This window comes from Cetorhinus maximus, chromosome 3, assembly GCF_964194155.1.
Source record: "Cetorhinus maximus chromosome 3, sCetMax3.hap1.1, whole genome shotgun sequence".
NCBI lineage: Eukaryota > Metazoa > Chordata > Chondrichthyes > Lamniformes > Cetorhinidae > Cetorhinus > Cetorhinus maximus.
In genome coordinates this window covers 173,293,749-173,316,413 of record NC_135881.1, presented here as the reverse complement: position 1 = coordinate 173,316,413, position 22,665 = coordinate 173,293,749, and the positions used below count along the sequence as shown (strand labels likewise).

Sequence of the window (22,665 nt, the reverse complement as noted above, 5' to 3'; positions counted from 1 at the left end):
CCCCACCCCCACTAGGGCTATCTGTACCTTGCTTGTCCTGCTTTCTACCTTTAATTAGCACATTCCTTAGATAATATCACCACCTTCAACACCTCTTTGTCCTTTTGTCTATGACATCTTTTGGCTATCTCCACCTATCACTGGCCCTCTATCCAGCTCTACCTGTCCCAGCCTCACCCCACTTAAACCAGCTTATATTTCACCTCTTTTCTATTTTTACTTAGTTCTGTTGAAGAGTCATACGGACTCGAAACGTTAACTGTGTTCCTCTCCGCAGATGCTGTCAGGCCTGCTGAGTTTTTCCAGGTATTTTTATTTTTGATTTGGATTTCCAGCATCCGTAGTTTTTTGCTTTTAATCTCCTTTACAAATTGCTGGTGACATCAACCTTCCTCTGAAGTTGGGGAAGATCTGGGCTAGATGGCAAGGCCATGCTTATGACTTTTGAGCAACTGCACATGCTCCATTAAAATTAGTGAATGGAAAATCATGCTGAGGCCCTCGCAAATTCTTGATGTAAAAATTACGACAGGTGAGCATCTGTAACAAGAGCATGTACTTGTAAATTCACCCCATTATGTGTTCCCAGATGACCTCTGTTACAAATGATGCTTAGAAAATGTCACTTTAAAACAAAGTCAGTAACAGACCTGATATTTGGTGGTGGGATCATGGGGCCAGGGTACTACAAAGCGTCAGAGGGTAGGCTTTCGGCCTCTGCAAGATAGAGGCCTGTTTGCCAGGCAACAATAACAACACTGTTATCAGGTTTGATGACAACAGGGTTGGATCTGAGAGGGTGGAGTGCACAAATTTCAGAGGGAGACAGGTTTGAGTGAGTAAGGGGAGCAAAAATAATTAAGATGACTGTGTCATGCCAACAGTTTTCAATGAAAATATCAAGGGAGAGGAAGAGGCCAGTGGGACGTCCAGGTGGTGGGAGAATACTAAAAATGGGTAAAAGGGTCCACTGTGTCGGTAGAGGGCCCCTGTCCAAAGAAGTGGCATGGAGGCATAGGAAGAAGAGCTCAGCACTGTGCCAAGTTTGAAATTCATGTGGTGAGAGCGTAAGGGGATGAGGCCTTTTGCTAAGGACAGGTCGTTAAGGTCACAGAGGGGGTAAGTCTGAGGGTATTGTGAATACGTTACAAGGGATGATGATTAGAAGAAGGGTGGGGCCAGAGAGAAGTGAAGGGGAAGGAAGATTCGGAGGCATGTTGCTACCCATGAGTTTGCAGAGTAGAGTCCGTGTTTAGCAATTCCAGCTTATATCCCTTTACATTGTGTTGAATCGGGAAATCTGATTTCATTTTTGACAGCTTCAACTTAGCCTTTGTTAACTGCACTCAATGACAATTTCTGTCATCAATTGACAGCTCAATTTTTTTTTTAAAAATCACAACTTAACTTAGTTATTTTGCATTTTTGTTCTTATTGTGTCCTAGTTCTCTTTGCTCCTATCCCCTCTGACTCCCCCAACAGAATGTAATATGCACACAGATCGGCTGATAGGAAGAATTGAAGAGTAATTATTCTCAATCTGCCACAATCCTCATACTAAGTTAAGGGAGTAGTTACATAAGTAAAGTATTATACAGAGACCTACAAATACTTTGCAAAAGTTGTGGATTCGCTGTGATCAAAACTTGGAAGCTTTTCAGGTACTAATTAAGGAGGACCAGATGTAGAGCAACCACATGAAAAGAAACAGCAGCTAAACAGTGAACTTCAAATATACAATATAGCTCAGACATTAAAAATACTGTGCACTTTAGTATTTAAAGATTTAAAATGCAATGGTAATGGAGCAAAGACACACAGCAAGTATTTAACAACAAGGAGTCGTTAAAAAAACCACATCAATCACTTTTATTCAGATACTTAATCTTTATAAAATCCTAATGTGAAGGTGATACTTAGGAAACTTATTTGACTTTGAAGTAAGATGGTGACAATTGGCTAAATTCAAAGTTACTTACTGTTCCTTCAAGAAGTCTGCTACCCGTTTAAAATCTGCTATGCAGTACTCTCTTTTCATGTCCATAAGAACAGTATCAGATCCAGTCTGAACTGGCACATGAAGGAAGGAATACACCCTAGGGTGAAGGAGGATTTTTGCCATTTCCTGCAGGAAAAAAAAATCAGTAAATTCCATCTGTAGTGCATCAATTAAATCTTTAGTCTTAAATGCACAAAATACCACACAGCTCATGTTCATTTTAAAAATCTTTCTCCCCGAACATTACCTATAGGAGAACCATAATGACGTAGAGTAACTATCACCTTAAAATGTCAGGCTACGTAGGACTGTCATAAATGCATGATTAATTGTTATGTTTATCACAGGCATAACAGGCAAATACTATTAAGTAAGCAGCATACATTTAAACACAGCAGTTCTCTTGCCAACACTATTCTGAAGGTCACTGTGGCTCTTTTTGAACATGAGGTACTCATTAATTAACCTAAATCAGTGCCCCTCAAAATAAACCTATGGTTTCAAATACTGTTAACGGTACTTTCTTTCTACTTTTCTTTCCTCATGTGCAGCTTCTGTATATTTTCTACCCTCCTCAGTGGTCAGGGTGCCTAAGCTCCATCATCTCACACATTTAAATCTTTCAATGTTTTCTTTTTAGGCTATTAATTAGCCTTCTTCCACTTTTTAAACTGGATTTGCATCTGATCCACCTTGAACCAGACAAAATAGGTGTTCCTTGTCACAGTAGCTGGCTGTTTCTTTCCCTAAGTGGCTTGATGCTAGAAGCAAGGCACTTGCATCAGGCAACGTGAATCTTTCAAAGTCACAACACATTTTATTTTGGAATTTTTATAAAATGTTTCAAAAGACAAGTTAACAGTACAAACAAATAATTCTACTGCACACCAAATCAAAGTCCATAACTTGCACACTGTTATGCCAAATTATAAAGTTTACCTAAAGCTACCATGAATATTACTTGTGCTTCAAATTATTATTGTGACCATGGGAAGCTGGGGAGGGTGGATAGTTCCAAACATGAAAGAAAGCATATTTAAAGAATGAGGGATAGTCTGTTCCAATCAATCTACCTTAGTTTCCTGTCTGTGCGTCATTGGGTAGCGACACACCTGAGTTGGAAGGTTGTAGGTTCAAGTCCTATTCCGGAGACCAGGAACAAAATCTAGACTGACATTCCAAGGCCAGGATTTTCCGTGTCCATCGGGCATGTTTGGTGGCGTGAGCGGACAATATGGTGATAAGGTCAAAAATCGATTTCATGACATCGTGAAACCAGTTTGCAATTGTCCGCTCTGCCCACTGATGGTGGGCCGCATTTCCCACCATTGGATGTCGAGCCACGTTCCTCGCCATCGGACGTCAGGGACCTCATTGTAATACATCAGCACATCATAATAAGACCAGCCACCGAACTCATCCCTCCACCCCTTCCCCCATATGCTGGATCGTCCGCTGGCGTGTTTCACAACAGCATATATAAGGCATGCACTTGGCAGGGCTGCACTTTGCTTGGGGCTTCAAGGTTTGTTTGCCTATCTTGCTTCGGTCGGCACTCACAGTCATCAGCGCCAGGCTTCAAACACAGCACCACATCACTTTCCAGGGGGCTCACAGGTAGGTCTCCATCTACCAGGTCAGCCATATTTGGATGGCTTTGCAACAGCTGCAGGGCAAGGTCTTGCTTGGGGAAGGGGGAGAAGTGGCCTCAGGCAAGGGAAGAGGCTGCAGGGTGAGGGCTGTACTGGGGAAGGAGGGTATCCCAGGGTGTGTGTGGGAGCACATGTTGATCTGTGCTAGTGGCCTCAAGATGGTGAGAACTGAGGAGACAGTCTCCAGAGGAGATGAGGCCAGATGGACATGTACGTGAGAATGGGTAGTGATGTCCATTGTGCTGCCAGTGAGTGAGACCCAAGCGAATGTGTGATGGGCTTGAGTGTGAGAGTTTAGGGTGATGAGATGGTTGCCATACCCTGGCTGCACGATAAGATCATTCATCCTCTGTCTGTGTTGGATGGCCAACCTCTTCTGTGCAACACTGGCAATGGCCACAACTGCTATCACCTACCAAGCTAGAGTGGTCATGTAGCTGCCCCTCCTGTGGCCAGAGTGGGGGTAGAGGACATTACAGTTAGCCTCCACAGCTTCCAAAAGGCACTCAAGGGCTGCAGTCTTCTTGCCTTTTGTGGCCATGTCTTCTTTGCTGCAATCCTGGGTTGGAAGCAGTGAGCGCGGCTGTACTTTAAACGTGGTGCCTGGCGTGAAGAAGCGGCAAGGTGACGACTCGTGGCAAGCGATTCGGAGCCTGCCCGCCATCAAAACAGCGTGTGTCCCTTAATGCAGCGGGTTTGGGACGATATGGTGTGTAAAGCCACCAATGACTTCCTATGTGACTCTGATGATCTCTTGACCTACTTACAGCCTTTTACATGACTGACTACACCATCGTCCTCCAACTCCATAGTCCAGCAGAGTGGGACTGCCCATTCCTGGTTCCAGTCTTATTTAAAAGCAAAAAACTGCAGATGCTGGAAATCCAAAACAAAAAGAAAAATACCTGGAAAAACTCAGCAGATCTGAAAGCATCTGTGGAGAGGAACACAGTTAATGTTTCGAGTCCATATGACTCTTCAACAGTTCTGTTCAAGATATCTGTTCTCCTCCAATTCTGGTCTCGTGCACATCCTGATTTAACCACTCCACCACTGGCTCCTGGTTCACTAATGTTTTGATTTGAAAAACCTTAGCCCTCCTCGGCTTTGCCTTTCCCTATTTCTGCAACCAACCCCAAAACCCACTGAGATCACTGCATGCCTCCAAATTTGGCCTTTTGTGCATCCCCACTTCCTTCACTCCATCATTAACAACTGTGCCTTCACTTCAGCTGTCTAAGCTGCAAGTTCTGCAATTTCCTTCATAAATACCTCCACCTCTCTTTTGTATTTTAAGATGATCCTCAATAACCTAAATCTTTGACCAAGCTTTTGGTTATCAATCCACATATTTCCTGATTACTGCTCTGCCAATATTCATCTCTCAACCAACAGGTGATATGATCATTACCACATTGCAATCAGTGAATAACAGTTACTGTTGTAATGCAGTAAGTCTGGCAGCCAATTTGCACACAGCAAGGGTCCACATATAGCAAAGTGCTTTGAGAGGTCCTGAGGTTGTGAAAGGTGCTGTATAAATATGCATAAATACAAATCTTTTCTCCACTTGGCTTACTGTCAATTTTTGTTTGATTACAATCCTATGAAACACCTTGGGCTATTTTACTGAGTTAAAGGCGCTATACAAATTCAAGTTTTTCTTGTTCTAGGACAACTGTGCAAACTTCATATGCTTGTTGAAACAGGAATATTTAATGAAAAGGGACGGGCTGGCACATGCTTTACTAAGCTGAAAAAGATACGTGGAAATCACCTATGAAATTGCAACTGCTCACAGAGAAAAAAGACAGCTTTGTCAAGATTTTTCTCTTCTCCTACAACCAACATGGGATCTTCTGACCATCAGTGAGCTACCTTATGTTTCATAGATTTTGTTTCCACAGGATACAAATAGATGAGGCACTTGCTTTCAGTTCTGGCTGCACAATAACAACAACTTCCAAAGTGGGGAAATATTTCCCTGCAGCTCAGCTGGTTAAAATAATGCATGTTAAATATCAAGTTCACTCAATCTCAAGCGGGATGCTGGTTGCGAATGCTCCAGTAGTCTCAATTAGGAAGGAGTGGAACTAAGACAGGTTTTCCACTCTTGACCATAATCTGAATGCATCCTGCTGAAAGTCTTCAGTGTAGATTTTAGTCGATGACAGGATTAGGTTTGGTTTTGAAGCCCGGTGGTTAATTGCCTGCTAAAGACTAGGAACCATACATTGCTTCACTGCCAGGACAGCATACTAGAAATAAAAACAGAAAGTGCTGGAAAAACTCAGCAGGTCTGGCAGCATCTGTGGAGAGAGAAACGAGAGTTATTGTTTCAAGTCCAATATGACTCTTCTTCCAAATCGCATATTAGAAATTTGGGCTAGAGGCTCTATGGACCAAGGAATCTTCTGTAAGTTAAAATTAATGCATAGAAAACCCTGTTGAGTCTGGTGACCTGTGTCCAAATGCCCAATTTGTGATCCATGCCTGCATAGGACTTCTATTAATTTTTTTTTATTCATTCATGGGATGTGGACTTCACTGGCTAGGCCAGTATTTATTGCCTGTCCCTAGTTGCCCTTGAGAAGGTGGTGGTGAGCTGTCTTCTTGAACCACTGCAGTCCATGTGGTGTAGGTACACCCACAGTGCTTTTAGGAAGGGAGTTCCAGGATTTTAACCCAGCGACAGTGAAGGAATGGTGATATATTTCCAAGTCAGGATAGTAAGTGACTTGGAGGGAAACTTCCAGGTGGTGGTATTCCCATCTACCTGCTGTCCTTGACCTTCTAGATGGTAGTGGTCATGGGTTTGAAAGGTACTGTCGAAGGAGCCTTGGTGAATTCCTGCAGTGCATCTTGTAGATGGTGCACACTGCTGCTACTGTGCGCCCTTCCTTATTCCTAGGCTGTCATGTGAGGAAACAGCAAATTGGGCAATCAGGACCTGGGAAATTACTACCCAACAAGGAGTCAACTCCTTCAGCAGAACCCAGTGGGAAAGGCAGAAAGAATAAAACATTCCAATTTTTTGATCTTGGAATCTCCATAACACTTAAATGAATATTAGGTACAGAAAAGCTGTTCTTCTTTTCCTCAATGAAACAGAACTAATTAAAAAATAGTGGAACTTTCTGGCTGAAATTCATGGCAACACAGCAAGTCTAAGATCAACAACTCTGCTTCATTTATTCAGGACACCTGAGATCAGTATCTCGAGAGCATGGGCGCAAGTCCTTATACTGCCACTTGAGTGATCTTTTTCTGATGGCTCTGAAATTTAATCTGTTCGATCTATACTTATAGCTGATCTTCTTGACAAATCATCTAGGTTATCATATCAATATCTATCATCTAAAACCTTTATCTTTTCACAAACTAGTTCAATTTGTGTGGAAGGTGAGACTCAACGTTCCCTTGAAGCTGTGCGGGTGCATAGTCATGCAGAAATTTGGGACATACTGCCTGGCAATAGGCCGCGCACAACCAGCATTATCTAACTTGCAAGCGGCAAAGCTGTGCAGCAATCTTAAAAGGGATCACACAGTACAACAAACAGGCCATGCACAGCAAGGAAAAATTAGAGGGAACATTGATGAGGCTCAAGTTTAAATGGCCTTTTTTGGAAGACGGAGTAACTAGCATTTGGCAGTATCTATTTGTCCTGAGAGTAAGTTATTTTTAGAGCACAGCTAGTTAATTTCTGAAATTGGTACAGTTCCCCACCACTGAACCCTTTTGGTTATGAGGTTGGTGTAAAGATATCAGTGACGAGAGATTAGCATTATTCAAAAGCTAGGGCTGCAAAGATCAGTTACTGGCAGTCCTTATAATATTCTGTGAAAAAAGCAAGACTATTTTTTGCTTTAAATCTGAGATGTCGTTTTGATAAAAACCTGGGACTGTAACTGCCCCAGATGGCAATCAGCATTGGATTGCCACTCCGTGCCCAATTATTTGTGATTTTTCTTCCGATTCTATCCCGCCTGACCTTCTGACTCAGGCCGAGAGAAATCCAGGAAGCGTAGTGCGTCCCTGGGGCCCAACATCGAAGTCAAAATTCCGAAGTGAAGGAGGGCACGTCCTCTTTTTACGGCATTAGCCGCAGTTCTTGCCGGGTGGGGGTGGGGTGGCGGGGGGTGTCCGGTCAGGCCTGCAAGGGGGCTGGGTTGGCTCCAGCCTTTGGCAGGGGGAGGTGAGAGTCCAGCCCACAGTGGGGGGGGAGGAGTCCCGCACGGATAGGGGGTATTGCATGGGGGTCAGGGGGGTGGACCCCTGGGGGTCAGGTGTATGGGGGGAGTCCCATGGGGCGGGGGGTTCGATCCGGGTCTGTACTGTAGTTACCCAGTCTGTACAATAGTTACCCACAAGTTAGAAGTAATTCTTCAAACTTTTTCTGGGTAACTATTGGTGTATCACACTCAACCGTCCGAAGTTTGCAATTTAAATCACATTTTCCAAAGGTTCCCATTGCAGGGCAATTGTCCAGAGGAAACTGGGCACTTGCCATGCAAACCCTTACCTGGGACCTTCCCATCAGGATTCCCCAGTGCATCTTTGGGGGACCCCCCAAATACGACACTGGGGAGCTCGGAAGTTACGGCCCAGGAAATACAGCCTGTGTGTTTTCTTGTATAGGTATAAACCTTGTGAAGGCTTTCTGGACCCAATCCAGTAACATCTTCTCACCATCAAGCTGCAGCTCTATTTTATGCTTAGTACAACTTAAGTCACAGCTAAATCATCAATGGTTATGCTCTTCTTAGATTGGTTCTCACTGTTGGAACTGCCTATGGCAGCTTATTTGAATTATTAAACTTTTGTTGGCACTATCAAAGCTTTACTGTCCTGACTGCTGTTATTATTTAAGCTACCTAGGTCTTATACAAGGATACCCATGGCTTTAGTCACTGACGCAAAAGGACAGGCCGGCATTAAGATTTTCGGCAGAATTTAATGCCCCCCAGAAGCTGAGTTTGGAGACAGGAGGGGCATTTAATTAGGTGAGGGGGTGCAGTGTGGTAGCCCCACCACCTTTCTGCCTCCTGATTAAGTCCGGGGAGAAAAAGCTAGTGGACTGGAAGGATCATGGTACTCAACCAACGGCGGGCAGGCAAGTCGCCCCCCGGGAAGCACAAAAAGCAAACCTGTCTCCCGCTTGGAAGGAAGTGTTGGAGGGGTCCCTCATTCAAAGGCATTCAATGCCTGATTGGGGAAGCTGACATTGCGAAGGGGGTACCGGGAGTGCTAGTTGAGAGCCAATCCCGCCTTTGCCTCTGACCCCATCCTCTCTTCCATGATCCCCATTCTGCCTTCACACCTTTGGCTTGGGGTCCTTTGTTGATCCTGGGCCTCTGATTGGCTGGCAGCTCTCAGCAAGGGTGTGGATTTCCGACACAGAATTCTTAGACCCCAGGAGAGCCCAACGCTGGCCACTTAAGTGCCTGATGGGGAATTAATATAGTGCACTTCCCCCAGCAGAAGTGACGCAAGACTCCCACCAGTTCTCCAGCCGGCAGGTGAGACCCCCATCACAAACAATTAAATTCCACCCTTTGCCTACAAAGTCTTCTTTCCTTAGACAATCTCCAAAGATTTCAATCCCATGTTCTCCAAACAGAACAGCACATGCTGGCAAACCGTCAATGTTTCTACTGCAGAATCTGAAAATGCGTATTGATATGTACTATCCACTCAACTGAAGTCTCAGATGAAGGATCATCTCTAGGACCACCTGATATAGTCTCATCTCTGAGGCTAAACCAGAAGACAATTTAGGCTTTTACAAGCGGTAATTTCACAACTTTTTCAACGTTTTTGTTTATGTTACAACCACGTGAGGAGGGTGAAATTACTCCCCTATTCTCTCACCCCAGGTTTGACCGTAACAGGGTTTTTTGTTTATTTAGAGGGATGCGCTTCGCTAATTCTGTATGAGTCCCAATATTTACACTTTTAGGTTGTAAAGGATTATTCAGGCACACCTGAGGTTTTATACCAGGCAGTGATTTCTCTGAAATGGAGGCTGTTGTACTTATAATATTGTGGATTATTCCACTGCCAGCACTCTCACACATGCTTGAGCGTCAGTTGTTTCTTTCAACAGATTTGCTGTCATTCTGGACCAAATGATTAGCTATCACTGAAATTCTGAAATGCAATTGAAAGGGTACTGCTGACTGATTCTACCATCTGATAGGTGGAAGGGACTCTGTGGCACCACATTCATACAGCCATAAGATTTTTTTAATGTAAGGATTTATCTTTCATCTTCTTGTCAATCGTAACATCTGCTGGTTCAGATAATATTCAGTGATTTGTAGGTGATTTCAGGCAACATAAAAATGAAAGCACTAATATAATGTTAGAAGAAGCTCTGTAGGATTGTTACCAAATAGTCCAGGGCTTGCTGCACCATTTCTTGTTGTAACTACTGCCTCTCTGCAGCCTGAACATTGCAGCAGTTTACTCATCACTAGTATAGCAAATTTACTGAGTCAAAATATCAAAGAACAAAAAATACTACATTCTGGACCAATAAACAAGACACAAGCCTCATATTTATAATTTAAAAATGACTGACACCAATAAATAACATTTCTTCAAGCACTAAAAATAGTTTGCTTTTTCTTCCCCAAAACTCATGTTTACAATTACTATAAAGTATGTGTTTTATTCTAGTTTCTATTGGGAATTTCAATATTTGTGAATGACGCAAGTACTTCATTTATTTTATAAATTCTACCCTTCTTCCCTAAAACTGTTATTCTCCATTATTTCTTTGGTAGCTGGTGCAATTTAAATTCAATTATTAATCTTGAATTGAAAAGCTAGTCTCAGTAATAAGGGCCATTAAACCATTGTTGATTGTTGTAAAAAACCAATCTGATTCACTATTGTCCCTTAGGGAAGGAAATCTGCTATCCTTACCTGGTCTGGCCCATATGTGACTCCAGGTCCAGAGCAATGTGGTTCACTCTAAACAGCTATCTGAAATGGTGTGGCAAGCCACTCAGTTCAAGGGCAGTTAGGGATGGGCAACAAATGCTGGCCTTGCCAGCGATGCCCACATCCCATGAAAGAATAAAAAAAAGAAAAACCATTTTGAGAGTGAAGGATACTTTCTTCTCTCCACGATAACGTTTCACTAGTGAGGTTTTTCTCTCGCATTGTAAAGACTCTAGTGGTCAGCATCTCGACTACTGGTCATTTGCTATGTTCCGGATCTGAATCAGTGATTCAGCCTCCAATTTTTAAGCTCAGTATCAAACTGAATTATAAATGTGCCATCCTGTTCTGGTGCAATCATTAATCCCTTTCTGCAACAAAAAGGTCATCCCAACTGAAACAAATTAACTCAAATATTTTGTAATGATGCAACCTGCACAAGTACACTTGTTAAATTTGGTGGTATTTTCTCTTGCCACTTTAACTTGACAGTTGTATGTAGATTTTCATGGTTGTCCTGAGACATGGGCTGTTACAGTGCATCCTGGATATCTTAGTTCCACAGTGGCAGGGTGAAAACATTGGCTAGGATTTTTCCTATGGCAGGCGGGCTGGGCAGGAGTGGGCACGGAGCCAACTGGCATCCACGATCGGCTGCGCGCCGCTATTTTACGCAGGAGGGCCAATTAAGGCCTGCCCAGCGTAATACGCGGCTGGTAGCGCTCAACATTACCTGCGTGGGCAGGGGGAGGAGGGAGAGTCAGGGCCAGCACTCTTCTGCGCATGCGCGTGAAAGAGCGCAGCAATCTCCCTGAGGCACGGAGCTGCCTCAGGGGGATTGAATGGATATTAAAAGGATTGAATAAATGAATTAAAAATTTATTTAAACATGTCCCCTCATGTGACATGTTTTGAAATTTATGAAAATTTATTTATCTATTAAAAGGTTCAGGAAACCTCAACCCGCCCGTGGATGAGGTTTGCTGAAAAAATCGAAGGCTGCTTGGGTTTTTCGCCTGCCTGCCAACCTTAAGTTTGGACGGGCAGTGTTCTTAAGTGCTTTATTAACTTCTTAATAGGCCATTGATATTTCGGCAGGCGCGCAGCCAATTTTGCCCGCTGAACTAAATATCGCGATGACGCACCATGACGTCAGGATGCATGCCCGGTGTCATCGGGCGTCATTTATGCTTCGGCATGTTGGGCCTGCCCCCGCACGCCGACTGGAATATTCTGTTTATTAGTTCCTAAATATGAATCTCTCTCCTATACATAATGTCAGCAGGTGCAAAATATCCCCAGAACCCAAAGCTTAAGTGAAGTTTGTATTCTGGTACTGAAGCAAAACTCAACCTCTCATCTTCTGAGAAAAGGACAGGCCTGCGCAGGGAAAACTTCTTCCATGCATTTCTAACATTAAGTAACTAATTTTATTGGCAAGTCCGATGACCTTTCCAGAATTATGCAATTTTTATGTTATTTAATTAATATTAATTCATGCTTGTACATACTGATCTGAGAAAGTAAAACAGCCAAAAGTAGTTTGGAAAAAAAAGTTTGACCAATTTGGTGATTGCTAGTTTCTGATAATGTTGAAAAATATTTGTGATGGCTTGATTGGCTTTGTTTATGTTGCTTGCTAACTCATGACCGGTAGGTTTTTTTCCATTTATATTTGTGCATGTCTGCATATTTAACTTGACTGATAATGGTTATCTGAGCCAGCTAAGTGTAATGGATGCTTTGTAAGTGGGGCTTAGGCATGCTAAAAAAATTAGACATGCATGCTACACATACTAAGCACAAGACTTCAAGTTATGTAAGTAAATACATAATTATGTAATTTCCTAACAAAAATGCATAATCTACTGAAATTAATTTCAAAGAAAGCAAGTATTTTCTCATGAAAGTCGAACAAATCTTTACAAAACATAGGGGAGAATTTTAAGGTCCCCCGCTGGCAGGTTTGCAGGTAGCGAGGGCAAGGTGGGAAACCCCACAATCCGAAAAATTCCGGCCATAGATAATTTGTTGGACCTTGCTTGGAGCTCACTGCCAACTGACCACAAACTGAAATAAAAACATAAAATGCTGGAAATACTTAGCAGGTTAGGTATCATTTGTACAGAGAAATATAAAGGTCATTGACCCAAAGTGTTAACTATGTTTCTCCTGCAGCATTTTCTGTTTTTATTTCAGACTTCAAACATCCGCAGTATTTTGCTTTAGTGTTTGTATTAAACTAATCCTTTTTTGATAGTCAACTGTTCTGATTAGGCTTTAAAATCAAAGGAAGGGGAATTTTGGTGATTCTACAAATTAAAGTTTGGCTCAGTAGTCTAACAAAAGCAAAACTGCTGATGTGATAAATCAGGTGTGTTCTAACTGTGAAACAATGCTGTTGTGTCACAGGAAATTTCTGCTTCAATTAACTGAAGTTCATCGCAATTGTAAGGATCTGTGTTCACCTTTCACAGGGCTGAATGTCCGGTGTGAGAACAGCCTGTACTAAGATTCCTGAGGGAGAATCAGCAGCCATCTCTAACTTAATGATAAATGTTCTCAAAATTCTCAAATAGTAATTAATTTATTAAAATCTAATATCCATCTTTCATTTTTACAAAGCAAACTCCAACATGGCACTCTTAAAGCAGAAACACATGGAAGTAAGAAGTAATTAATTATCTACACTGGTAAAAAAATGAATCATGTGCCCAGGAAAACTCAAAGGAATACAGTGGCAGTCTGGTACATTTAAAGAAACAATGTTTAGGTTTAGTGTCAGAAGAAGGAATAATCTCCAATGATTTAATAGGACTACATTATCCTTTAGTTAGTGACTCTATCATTAGTAAACCTCTCTTATTTGTGGGTATCAACACCCTATTTGATTATGGAGGGCGTCGCTGAGCTTGACTCTGTTGTCACCCGCTGAGCACATAAGCTCTTTCCAACATGGGTAACAAGACAACAGCTCAGGGACCTTGGCTGATTTACCCCAGCTTAGTCCAGGGGCACTAAGGCCAATTACAACATCTCATATGTTAGTCTAGCTAAGGCTACTATTGTTATTTTACCAAGAATTGTTCCTCCCCCAGCTCTTCATAGCTAAATAATGGAATAAAAATCTTTCTTTTTCTGAATCCTTTCCACTTGTTTAAGTGTGGCTTAAGATTCTCCACACAATCCTAAGCTTTATAGAGTTTTAGAACAGCTATCGACTTAGAAACTCTCTCCTAGTCAAGTTGTCCTAGTACAGCTAAAACACAACATATGGAAGGTTTCCCAGGTATGCCCTATGCAAAAAACAGAATAAATGTAACTCAAACATTTACCACCCTATCGGCCTCCTCCCAATCATCAGTAAAATGATGGAAGAAATCATCGTAATTTCATCAAGTGACACTACTAAGAAATTGCTTGCTCATTAGCACGCAGTTTGGGTTATGGTTGAAACACTTGGTTCCGTACCTAGTCATATCCTTAATCCTCGTTTATGGTGGCTTTCAGGTGGTGCAGCTGATCCAACACCGGATTAGCTGCACCAGTTCAGTCTTCTACAAGCTACAGCAGTGTGTGTGTTTGACAGCAAAGGCTTTCTGCAAGTCAACAAATGTCCTAGTGTACAGAGCAATTGTTGCCACAACACCCTTGTACTACAGTGAGACCCAGACTGTGCATCAGCGACACAGATGAGCGCAAGAGAAATTCCATCAGCAATGCCTCCACCACACCTTCCGGATTTAATGGGCAGACCATTGAACAAATGCTAGTGTCCTTCATGGAGCCTCCTCCACAGGTTTCAAGCAAAACTCCGGCAAAATCAGCTTTGATGGACTGGACACTGTCTGGGTGGCCAAAAAGCACCTCCCCTGCCAAATCCTTCCAAACCCACGACCACTGCTACCTAGAAGGACAAGGGCAGCAGATAACACCACCACCTGGAGGTTCCTTCCAAGTAACTCACATTCCTGACTTGGAAATATATCACCATTCCTTCACTGTCGCTGGGTCAAAATCCTGGAACTCCCTTCCTAACAGCACTGTGGGTGTACCTACACCACATGGACTGCGGCGGTTCAAGAAGGCAGCTCACCACCTAGGTATGGGCAATAAATGCTGGCCTAGCCAGTGAAGCCCACATCCCATGAATGAATTTTTTAGAACTGTCCAGTCGCTGGAGTCATAGTTGACGCAAAGAAAGAAAGCCTGTCGCTGTGAAAGCTCAAATCACTGTGTCCCATGACATCACTGTAGTACTTCCTCAGGAAAATACCCTTAGTCCAACCATTCCACCCCACACCAAAATCAGACTGCTCACTGACAATTCCAGTGTTCAACACTCACTCACTTCAAACCTCTGACAATGAAACAGCCAATGGCACTCTAAAGCAGGGCTTAGATAACAGTCATGCTTGGGCTGACAAATGACAGATAACTTTGTATTAATTGCCAACTAATGAAAATCTCAAACAATCTCCTGACCTTCGTTGACATCACTGCCAAGTTTCCTGGCATCGACAGCTGAGGTTCACCATTGACCAGAAGTATAATTAGGTCAGCCACATCAACACAGTGACTACAAGAGAAGGGCAGAGGCTGGAAGCTCTGCTTTGTGCAGCTCACCTCCTGATCCCTCAGAGTTTGTCAGAAATGAGATGGAGCTGCAACAACATTTAAAAAGCATGCAACATTCAGGATTAGTGTAGTTTACTTGATCAGTGCCTCAGCCACGAGAATCATTACCTACCTCATCCATCACCAATAATAAGTGCAATCAACATATGAATATACGAATTAGGAGATGGTGTAGGCCACTCAGCCCTTCGAGCCTGCTCTGCCATCCAATAAAATCATGGCTGGTCTGAATGTAACTTCAATCCCACATTCCTGCCTACTTCCAATAACCTTTCACTCCTTTGTTAATTAAGAATCTGCCTTAAAAATATTCAAAGACTCTGCTTCCACCACCTTTTGAGGAAGAGAGCTCCAAAGACTCTGAGAGAAAAAATTTCTCATCTCTGTCTTAAACGAGCGACCCCTTATTTTTAAACAGCGACCCCTACTTCTAGATTCTCCAACAAGAGGAAACATCCTCTCCACATCCACCCTGTCAAGACCCCTCAGGATCTTAAAGGTTTCAATAAGTGGCCCTCTTACTCTTCTAAATTCTAGTGGATTTAAGCCTAACCTGTCCAGCCTTTCTTCATATGACAACCTGCCTATTCCTGGTATTAGTATATGAAACCTTCTCTGAGCTGCTTTTAAGGCATATACATCTTTCCTTAAATATGGAGACCAGTACTGTACTCAAGTATACAGATATGCACTCAGCCAGTGCCCTGTACAACTGAAGCATAACCTCCCTACTTTTGTAATCAATTCCCCTCACAATAAACAATAACATTCCATTAGCTTTCATAATTACTTGTTGTACCTGCATACTAATCTTTTGTGATTCAGGCACCAGGATACCCAGATTGTTCTGAATCTTAGAGCTCTGCAAACTTTCACCATTTAGTTAATAAGCTTTTTTTAATTCTTCCTGCCAAAAGGAACGATTTCACATTTGCCCAAATTATACTCCATTTGCCAGATCTTTGCCCACTCACTTAACCTATCTATATCACTGTAGCCTCCTTACGTCCTCTTATTAATTTACTTTCCTACTTATCTTTGTGTCGTCAGCACATTTAGCAACCATTCTTTCGGTCCCTTCATCCAACTCATTTATATAAATTGTACAAAGTTAAGGACACAGCACTGATCCTGAAAAAGACCCATTTATGCCAACTCTCTGCTTCCTGTTAACCAACCAATCTTCTATCCATGCCAATATGTTACCTCCTACACCATGAGCTTTTATTTTCTGCAATAACCTTTTGTTATGACGTAGCAGATGATGTGTGCCAGGCGGACCAAATCCACAAGGGAAACTTGACCGCGCTATCACAATGGCTTTGCAATTTATATTTATTTCGAGATGCGTAAATTTAATTCAGAAGTAGTAAGTCCACCAAGAGTTTTAAATATTTTAACAAATCAAATTAAAATATTTATTAACAATATAAAAGATGTCAAGCACATGCATAAGACCACAAATTACTACTATAATAACTCCTAAAATTCCTAATTAACCTGACTCCCAGTTACACCCCCTTTAAGACAATGGTCCAAACACAGATTTTAGTTTCTAAACAGGTCCAGCGAATTAACGCAAAACCGTGGACAGTGGAATTCCAAATGACTTTTCTCCAGCTTCAGTTTCAGCAGACACTGGAAACTTCATTAAGGCTATTTCACACACTTCTGTTAGATCTTACAATGCCTACCCCTGACACATAGCCTCATTCTCCTTTATATATGTTTCTCTCTTCTTGATATGTAAATTCTATTGTTTCATCTGTCTTTGAAACTGTATCTTCATCATAACGTTCATGTTGCTACTATTTATTGAGTAACCCTTGGGATAAATAAGCACATTCCTTAGCCTTACTTATCTGGCTAGTTGTAACCAAACTAAAATACCTTTGAAATCCAAATCTCTCATCCATCTAAAATGCAAATTCCTTTCACACCTTACATGCTAAGCCTACATCCATGTTTACTCATCAGCATATCAAGCAACTAGCTTCTTTTGATGAGTCAACGCATGCAGTTTCCTTGACTCCAAATGTAATTAACTCACACACAGACAGAACTACCTATACTTACCCCATGAATCTACCTTACAATAAACCATAAAAATATTATGAAAATTATTATACTCTCATGACACTTTGATGTGGCACTTTATCAAATGGCTTCAGGAAACCTAAGCACAGTACATCCACCAGTTCCCCTTTATCCACAACACATGCGACTCCTTGAAAGAACTCCAATAAATTGGTTAAATATAATTTCCCTTTTACAAAATCATGTTGACTCTGCCTGATTGTCTTGAACTTTTCGAAGTACTCTGCTATAACATCTTTAATAATAGCTTTCAACATTTTCCCTATGACAGATGTTAGGCTAACTGGCCTATATTTTCCTGCTTTCCGTCTCCCTCCCTTTTTGAATAAAGATGTTATAAATAGCCAATCTAACAGAACCTTCCCTGAATCTAGGGAATTTTGGAAAATTAATACCAATGCATCAACTATCTCACTAGCCACTTCTTTCAACACCTCAGGATGAAGTCCACCTGGACCTGGGGATTTGTCAGCCCGCAGCCCCAACAATTTACTCAATACCACTTCCCTGGTGATTGTATTATCCCACCCCCTCTCCCCCACCCCCACCTCCCTTCCATTTCCTGATTTACAGCTATTTCCGGGATGTTACTTGTGTCCTCTATAGTGAAGATCGAAGCAAAATACCTGTTTAATTCATCCGCCAACTCCCTACTTTCCATTATCAATTCCCCAGATGCACTCTCTATAGGGCCAATGCTCACTTTGTTAACTCTTTTCTTATTTAGCTATCTATAGAAACTCTTCCTATCTGCCATTATATTTCTAGTTAGCTTTCTCTTGTACTCTAATTTTTCCCTTATTGTCATTCTTTGCTGTTTTTTTATATTCTTTCCAATCTTCTGACCAGCCACATGTCTTTACGTAATTGTATGCTTTTTCTTTAAGTTTGATATTGTCTTTAACTGTTTTAGTTAACCACGGATAGTGGGCCCTCCCCTTGGGGTTTTGTAGAGTACTGTAGAAACATTCACCACAAGTACTGCATCGGTTCAAGGGAAATGGCACAACAGCACTTTTTCAGAACAGCTAGGGATGGGCAATAAATGTGGCCAGGCTTGCACAGCCCACATCCTAAGAACAAATTAAAATAAAATTCTGTTCATCTACTTATCTACTGTTTGGTTTCATTATGCTTTGAATTCAGGTTGGGAAAAAAAAGTCAGATGAAAACTGAATAAATATGTGCTTTTCCTGGTTAAAAAAAACTGAATATTCATGACCAGGAGAAAATTGGGTTTAACTAGCAAAACAATTTTAGAAAGGAACAAATAAAATACTGGCAAACAATAAAGGCTAGTGAACTATTTTAAAACATATAGGCTCAGAATTTGCTGAAATTTAAAGGTTTGTGAATAATATGTGGTGTTATTAATGTACCAATTGGCCACAACTTGTGCTGAGATAGAAATTGCCTATAAATTGAAAATTGCCGCAAGTAATTGGCCGATTTGTGGCATCTGTCGTTAGCTTCGTGAAAACAGCATCTCACCCTTAACCTCTCTGTGATTTTCATAAAGTTTGCATTTGCACATAAATTTTCCATTAAATGCATCACAAAAATTGTCTAATAATTAAGTGTAAGTACCTGTTTAATGGTGTGATAATTGTTAATGATTGCAGATCAACTTCTGTTGTCCAGAAAGTGAACAATTAAAAGTCTGCGGAGTCTCTTTTTTGTCTTTTGTCAAGATCAGTATAAATTGCCATCCCTGAGATGACAGTATATATTGACACCCCTGAGATGGTAGTGATGAGCTGGCTTCTTGAACCACTACAGTCCATGTAGTGTAGGTATACCAAAAGTGCCATTAGGTAGGAGAGTTTCAGGATTTTGAGCAAGTGACAATGAAATAACGGCAATATAATTCCAAGTCAGGGTGGTATGCGACTTAGAGGGAAACTTGCAGGTGATGATGTTCTCATGAGTTTGTGCCTTTTTCCTCCTAGGTGGTAGAGGTGGCAGGTTTGGAAGGTGTTGTTGAAGAAGCCTTGTCAAGTTACTGCAGTGCATCTGGTAGATGGTACACACTACAGCCAATGTATGTCAGTAGAAGTCAGGGTGAATGTTTAACGTGATGGTAATGCCGTTGAATGTTAAGGATAGGTGGCTAGATTCTCTCTTGTTGGAGATGGTTATTGCCTGGCACTTGAATGGCATGAATGTTTCTTGCCACTTAGCAACCCCAAGCCTAATGTTGTCCAGGTCTTGATGCATGCAGGCATGGACTGCTTTATTATCTGATTCTCATCCCTTTAGGCAATGAATTATTGTTGGAAACTTTTTTAAAAGTTTTTTTAAAAATTTTACTTTTCCTCTCATTTTTCTCTCTTAATCCAATTTTCCTTTCCATCTCTTTATTTCTCTTTCCATGCCTAATTGGATATTGAGTTCTCCCACTCTAATTCACCCTCATTTTCAGTTTTTCCTTTGTTTATTTCTCAATCCTTTAATCTCATTGGTAAAGAGAAATCTGGACCATAATGCTAAAAACAAGTTAATGTACATTTTTAACTGTCTCCTCAGTAAGTTTTCTCCTATGGAACTTTGTACAGCTGTGTTGCCTATATGCAAAACAGTTGACTAAAGGTATACTGGACTATGCTTTGCCTACCAAAGAGAAATTGTAATTGCTTTTTGTAGCATATAAAAAAGGCCTTAAATGTGTCACACCATTGCAACAACACAGGTGTTCTGGAGTTTATCTCAGGTATATTTTTGTACCAATATATTCATAGCCATGTATTTCCAACATTGTGTGTCATATATCATTTACCCAAACCATAAATAGGTTCCTCTACATCTCTCTGAAAGTTGTCCCTTTCTTGTGAGCATCCCATTTTCCCACACATCATCTCCACACTCATGTTGCACTTCTAATAACTTCATCATGATCATGTACAAATACTAAAATCAACAGAAGTACCAGGCCTGAGTCCTGAGGAACACTGCTATCATAACGATCCAAGCAGAACTCTGACCATTGATCACTATCCTTTGCTGATTATTTTGACAAGTTACTATCTAATTTACTCTATTCTCCTTTATCCCTAGAGCTTTCATTTTATTCACATGTCTAATCTGAGGCATCTAATTTAATACATTTTGTAAGTCAAGGTGCATAACAGCAACCACATTACCTTTAATCGCCAATTCTGTTATATCCTCAAAGAATTGAAAGGAAATTTGTCAAACATTAAACTTGCCTTCTATTAATCGATGCTAATGTAGAATTATTGCCATTCAATAAATGCTGTTGAATTTTAGCTATACAGGACTCCAAGGTTTATTGTGCTATAGATATCAGGCCAATAGGCCAATAATTCACAGCACTGTATTTTCCTATAATAAGTATTACTGCTGACTATTTAAGTTTCCAGTCAATGAGAGGGTGTTAGAAACAAAATTAATCAAATAATGCCATGAATTTCAATAATTTTTAAATAAACTACTCAATCCCCTGCATGCATGAGAAATTAAGGTCAAGTTTAATCTTCAGCTGAAGCCAGGTATAACTGGAACAGGGTGCAGAGTCCCCATTTTGAAAGCACATACATTCTGTCTTTTTATTTATTCCACAAGCCCATTATGTATATTGCAACAAGTTTACATAGGGAGTTTTCTTTATAAATGTGACCGTAGGAATTTATAATGGAAGAAGTTGATAAGAAAGGCACAGGGGTCTAAGATTATTATTACATAACTATTTGATCGCCCGTGGGAGTCAAAGCCAAGTGCAATCGTTCATTGAAACAGGATTAATGGTGACAGAAAATTGGGTCAGGGCCTGCAAATAAAATTTCATCCCAATTTTTAAGTAATATTTACTGCCCTTATTTTTATATTTCTGTTATAAATTCTGACATCTGTATATATAATGGAGGGTGTTGATGCAAATTTGTCAAGCTGTAATTACAGCCACCTGCGAGAGGAACCTCATTATTCAGAGAATCCCAGATGAAAGTGAAAGCTTGTAATTTTGCAATATCTGCTACAACCATTAGAACTGAGCTACAGGATCACAAAATAATGCTCCCCAAACAACAAATTTCTTAATTCAATATTTTTAATTTTCTTTTTAAAAATACACACACCTCCATGAATGTTGCATTTCTCAATATTTACTTTAAAGTAAATGGGACATGTGACAATACAGTGTTCAAAAATGGGTAGAAGGTTAATTGCCTGTAATTATTTCAAAAACTTGCTATTGTGCTGTGACATTTTGTTGCAAGTTCAGTCTAAGATCTGTGCACAGTGTAACATAATTCTTTCCTTTTCAATAATTTGCATACTTGAATTCTTTCCTATCCAGGACATTCCTAGAAATATCTCCCAAAGGACAGGCTGGTAACCATTTGTGATTTTCATTGATCCAATTCATAAATCATTCCTCTGACTTGAATTCCTAAGGGCAGGGCAAGAATTTGACTAATCTGATGTCTGTCAGATACTGGTCACTTGTCACTGACCATCTCCTTCAACTGAAATAGGGTATAAGTACTGCAACACTTTTGAAATAACATACATTGAAGCAACAGCATACACTTAACAACGTAAAAACACATCCCTGACAACTGATTTGAGAGGAACCCAAAATTGATAAAACTGGCATACCATATTTAAAATAAAGGTTCCATTCAGCTCCATTAATAAAATAAAATTCATGATTGTTTCTTTTGAAGAAAACAAGAAAGATAACCCCTGCCAGGGAGGGTTTGAGAACTCCTATATTTCTCCTTTAATTGGCCACACTGAGGTTTTATACAAAAGGAGAGAGGAAGGGAGCTGCCTTTGCAAGAGCCAAATTTTAGCAATCACATTGATTTCTTAAATCCCCAGCTGTATTGGGGGCTCAACCTCTGGGCAGGGATTCAATTCATCCAATTATTTTTGATGCAATATACTGTAGTGATTCCAACTTTTGGTACACCTTTGATCACCATACGTATTATTTTATTCACTATTCATGTGATTGTGTTCTTAAAGTGAGAAACTTTAAACAAAAAGGTATATTTTTTAAAAATTGTATTTTTGTTTTATATTTTCCTGGGCTATTGCTAAACACCTAACAGCACTATATCTTTCCCCCAAACTAAAACACAACATGTGTGAAAAAACACAAATAACTATATGCTGCACTGGATACAGCTGTTTGTGCTTTGCTGCAGCAACTCAATAAATGGTTAGAAATTTGGAGGAGCATTGGTAGTTACAGAAAGGATGTTTCTCCTGGCTGAGAGTCTAGAAGCAGGATACACAGTCTCAGAATAAGCAGCAAGGTATTGAGGACTAAGATAAACAAGAATTTTTTCACTCAGAGGGTAG

At 40.8% G+C, this 22,665-nt stretch overlaps 1 protein-coding gene across 5 annotated transcripts in view; it reads right to left on the bottom strand.

The window, feature by feature from the left end:
- cdkal1 (CDK5 regulatory subunit associated protein 1-like 1) overlaps positions 1–22,665 on the bottom strand; it is a 947,238-nt gene that overhangs the window by 341,809 nt on the left and 582,764 nt on the right. For all 5 annotated transcript variants that reach the window (XM_078539307.1, XM_078539304.1, XM_078539306.1 and 2 more), the window contains one exon: positions 1,980–2,125. In XM_078539307.1, the coding sequence (XP_078395433.1) occupies positions 1,980–2,125 (146 nt within the window). The remainder of the gene's footprint in view (positions 1–1,979; positions 2,126–22,665) is intronic.